The following is a 3,647-nucleotide window of genomic DNA, read 5'->3' as shown; positions in this document are numbered from 1 at the left end:
CGGTTCTTCCCCTTGGTCCCTCTTCTTTCCTCCCATAATTCTCCTTACTTGGTCAGATCCCACTTCTGACACCATTTGTGAGAACGACCGTTGAGCGGCCCAGACCAAGTAAGGAGGCAGAGGAAGAAGATCCAAAAATATAACCCGACGGGGCATTTATTAAATGATCAACACAATGTTAAGATCACACACAATGACACAGCCACAATAAACTGCTCACATGCCCAGCCTGCGGCCACCAGCAGCTCACTGACACAAACAACAAGACACAGCACTTAAATAGACAGACTAATTACACACAGGTGAGGGGGAACAATTAAACACAGGTGAGGGGGGAGGGACAACCCAGGGCCCCAGGTGCGCACAATCACCCAGCCCAAAGCCATCAGTCCATAGTGACGCAGTTCCCTGCGTCACATTTCCTTCCTCCTCTCCCCAGGAAGCACAGTGTCCTATAGTCTCGGTTTCGGGACCACCAGCCAGCCACCCGGCCCCAATGCCGCCATCAGGAAGCTGCTCTGTCCCGTTGCAAGGCGTTGGTCTGCCCCTACTCCAACCCAGGTTCCAGGGGGGAGATGCAGCGAGCCGTTTAGTGGAGAAAGTGAATACTGCTGAATACACATACTTTACAGAGATGCTGTATGCGAAACCAATGTGAGTTTGGAAAATTGCACAGTATTTTTCTATTTTAGTATACCTCAACAATTGAATTATGATCAGTGGAAATGGCCATGACACCTCTCCTTTAAATGAATGCATCTCTTTTATGAATATTCTGTATTTACTTGGCTTACCCTTCAAGTCAAACAATGAAAGTGAGATGTTTGTGGTAATGGCGCTAAAGCCGTAAAGTGAGATCACTGAGCTACAGTCAGGAGTTAAAGGCACGGTGGCTTCACTGCATACTTGCGAATGAAGACAGGTTTGAGCCGTGGCTCAGCTTCATCCTCGCTGTCTGTGTACTCTTCGTATTCAGACTCGGACTCTGACTCAGCCCCCGACTTCCCTTCCTCCTCCACCTCCAGCACCTCTACGTCGTCACTCTTCCGTTCAGTGGCGCGCTGTCGCATCATCTGTCGCCTCCTCTCAATTTCCTGATCACAATGAGAGAGTCTGCTTTAAAAACTTTCCTTGAATTAGGAAATTGTTAAGTGACTGTGACAAGCTACTCATGTTTTGTTCAAATTAAACGGCACAAAAGAAACCTACTTCATCATCCACTTCTTCCTCTTCCTCCTCTTCTTCCTCGCTACTCTCCTCCCGCTCAGGGTGCCATGTGCCTTCATCAGAGTCCTCGCTGCTCTCGGCCACAACTTCAGGCTCTGCGATCTGTCTGTGTCTAGCCAGTCTGAGGACAAAGAGAAGGGTAGCAGCGTGTTCAAATGAGTTTAAAATGGAAGCAACATTTAAAAATCTTAACAGTCAAAACAAATGACGGGTTACCTCTCCTCCACGTCCTCAGACACACGGTTGAGCAAGCGTTTGAGACGTGGGTCGGAGACATCCTCTTCCTCCAGCTCCGCCTCGGCCTCTGCTTCCTTTCCCTTCTTAACAAACTGAAAGTCCTCTTCTTCCTCATCCGAAGACTCCATTGGTGCATAGTCAGGACGTTTACCCGACACGTACCTCTTCACCTTCACCTTCTCCATGGACAGCTCACCTGGGAGAAGCAGAGACAACGGTGAGCTTAGACAAGGTTTCTCACCCCTGATGCTGCTGAGGGTGTTTCGGAAGAAACCCTTATTTCACTTTCAAAAAACTCTCATAAACTCCATCCCTTAGCATTACACCATTAGTTTCTGTCTTAGTTTGAACTCAAGGATCCAACCAGCAGGACATTTCACAGATAAGCAGTTAGCGTATGTGTTTCTGAGCATGCATGCTTTCAATGGCTAGGGTTGTTATTTAATCTGTCCCATACACACACACAAAATATCCCACAAGGCAGTAGCTTTTTTTAATTTAATCTACTTTTTGGATTGAAATACTTTAATTAGGGGTAGAAATTTAACATCTCTACAAGCACACTTTCTTTGTCAGGTTTAGAGCGTTTAATTGTTGTTTAGTCACAAGAGGGATGATTCATTTCATTCAAATATCCTTTTTGGGATGCATCAGGTTTTGGAAGCTGCCACTACAATCCAATAGGAAATATTGAATACTTCTTCCACCACGGATGTATAACTTAACGGTTCTACTTTGAAAGCAGCTTACGTCTCATCCCAACAGATGTCACTGGTTTCTTGTAACCAGAAACTACTTTGATCTTCTCTATTATTTATCCCATGAATCCCAGACAGTTACAATGTGTTTATTGCAAGGAGCAATCCAATCAGCCAGATGCTTCAAGGAAAAGTATCTATTTGTTTGTAAGTAAAAGGCTATAGGCAATATGGACATTTGATTCCAAGGCCCATATTGCTGGATTTGAGGCTATGGAGGACACACCTGGCCCCCGAAAACAACGTAGTAAACTTAGAAGGAAGAAAATACCAAGACTTTTGGGTAATAAAGAATAAGTTGCTAAAGCTTCATATAATGTATCTGTCGTTGAGATTGAGCACATCATACGATCATGCTTTTACATTATGACAATGTTATGATCCCTGTCTCCACGTGTAAATTGCACATCCTAAACTAAAAACTACTAAAGAAAACTACTCAAAAAATAGATCATAAGCATCATCAATCAGTAAGTATGTGTTATCTGCTGCCTGTTTTTTTACTGTCAGAATCAAGGCAATCTCATTTCTATAGCCCATTATCACAGGCATCTCAAGGATCTGAATGTTTCTTCCATCACTGATTTGTTGTACATAATGTAAGACAGTAGTAGTAAGTGTTGTTCTGCTGTGGCATTTCCAGTTTCACTACGTTGCCAAGAGTAGCCTATGTGGACTATACATCCATGATGTGGACCCACTAACACACATCACGCTAATATGTGACTGTTTTGGCCTCTTATTATGAAACAACACGTTATGAAAGGCTGCTGAATTATCTCCTACTTCTTCGTAACACGAACCGTAGTTTACTATTAAGTCCACCTAACGTATTTATGATGATCTTTTAGTCGTTTCACACAGACTTTTAGTGTTATTTGTGTGAACAGTTGCGTTACGCTAAGCTAGATGGCTAACTTAGCATGCCGCTAGCCGCCTGCTAGCTAACGGCCAACATCTCACCTTTCTCATTCCGGACCGGCACGGCTCCGGCCGTGGACTGGATCGGAGGGAGCTTCATGTCGTGGGTTTCGCGACTAGACATGACTGCCTGGTCGAGGGTTTCAATTGATTAAGGGTACAAATAAGTATTTAACTTGAAAGACCAAACGAGCTAGCCGTCGCTTCAGTCGAACGGAAGTCAACTCTCTGAGAAGCAAGCGGACAGGAAGTGTATCTGTTCTGACATATATTTCCTACCGATGAGAAACAAACACCCAATATCCACGGGTGTATAAAGACAACAATAATAACGCCAATACCGTTTATTACTGATCCGCAGTTACAAATATACCCAAATTGAACAAGTGAAAAAGTTGATAACATATTGTTTATGCTAAATTTAGATATTCTGCAAATCAATAATAGCCAGTCTATAGCTGTGTCCCAATTCAGAGGCTGGGTCCTCCTGGGTCCTCAGGAGGA

At 44.0% G+C, this 3,647-nt stretch overlaps 1 protein-coding gene across 1 annotated transcript in view; it reads right to left on the bottom strand.

Annotated features, from left to right (window-relative positions):
• Positions 1-3,497, bottom strand: part of mfap1 (microfibril associated protein 1) — a 7,389-nt gene extending 3,892 nt beyond the window's left edge. The window contains exons 1-4 of the mRNA XM_010793622.1: positions 3,186-3,497; positions 1,444-1,660; positions 1,210-1,348; positions 907-1,094 (exon numbers count right to left, since the gene is read on the bottom strand). Of these exons, the coding sequence (XP_010791924.1) occupies positions 907-1,094; positions 1,210-1,348; positions 1,444-1,660; positions 3,186-3,267 (626 nt within the window). The 5' untranslated portion in view covers positions 3,268-3,497. The remainder of the gene's footprint in view (positions 1-906; positions 1,095-1,209; positions 1,349-1,443; positions 1,661-3,185) is intronic.
• Positions 3,498-3,647: the final 150 nt, after the last annotated feature.

This window comes from Notothenia coriiceps, unplaced genomic scaffold (genome assembly GCF_000735185.1).
Source record: "Notothenia coriiceps isolate Sejong01 unplaced genomic scaffold, NC01 NC01_scaffold00037244, whole genome shotgun sequence".
Taxonomy (NCBI): Eukaryota; Metazoa; Chordata; class Actinopteri; order Perciformes; family Nototheniidae; genus Notothenia; species Notothenia coriiceps.
Note: the sequence above shows the minus strand (reverse complement) of the source record. Positions and strands in the feature narration are given on the sequence as shown.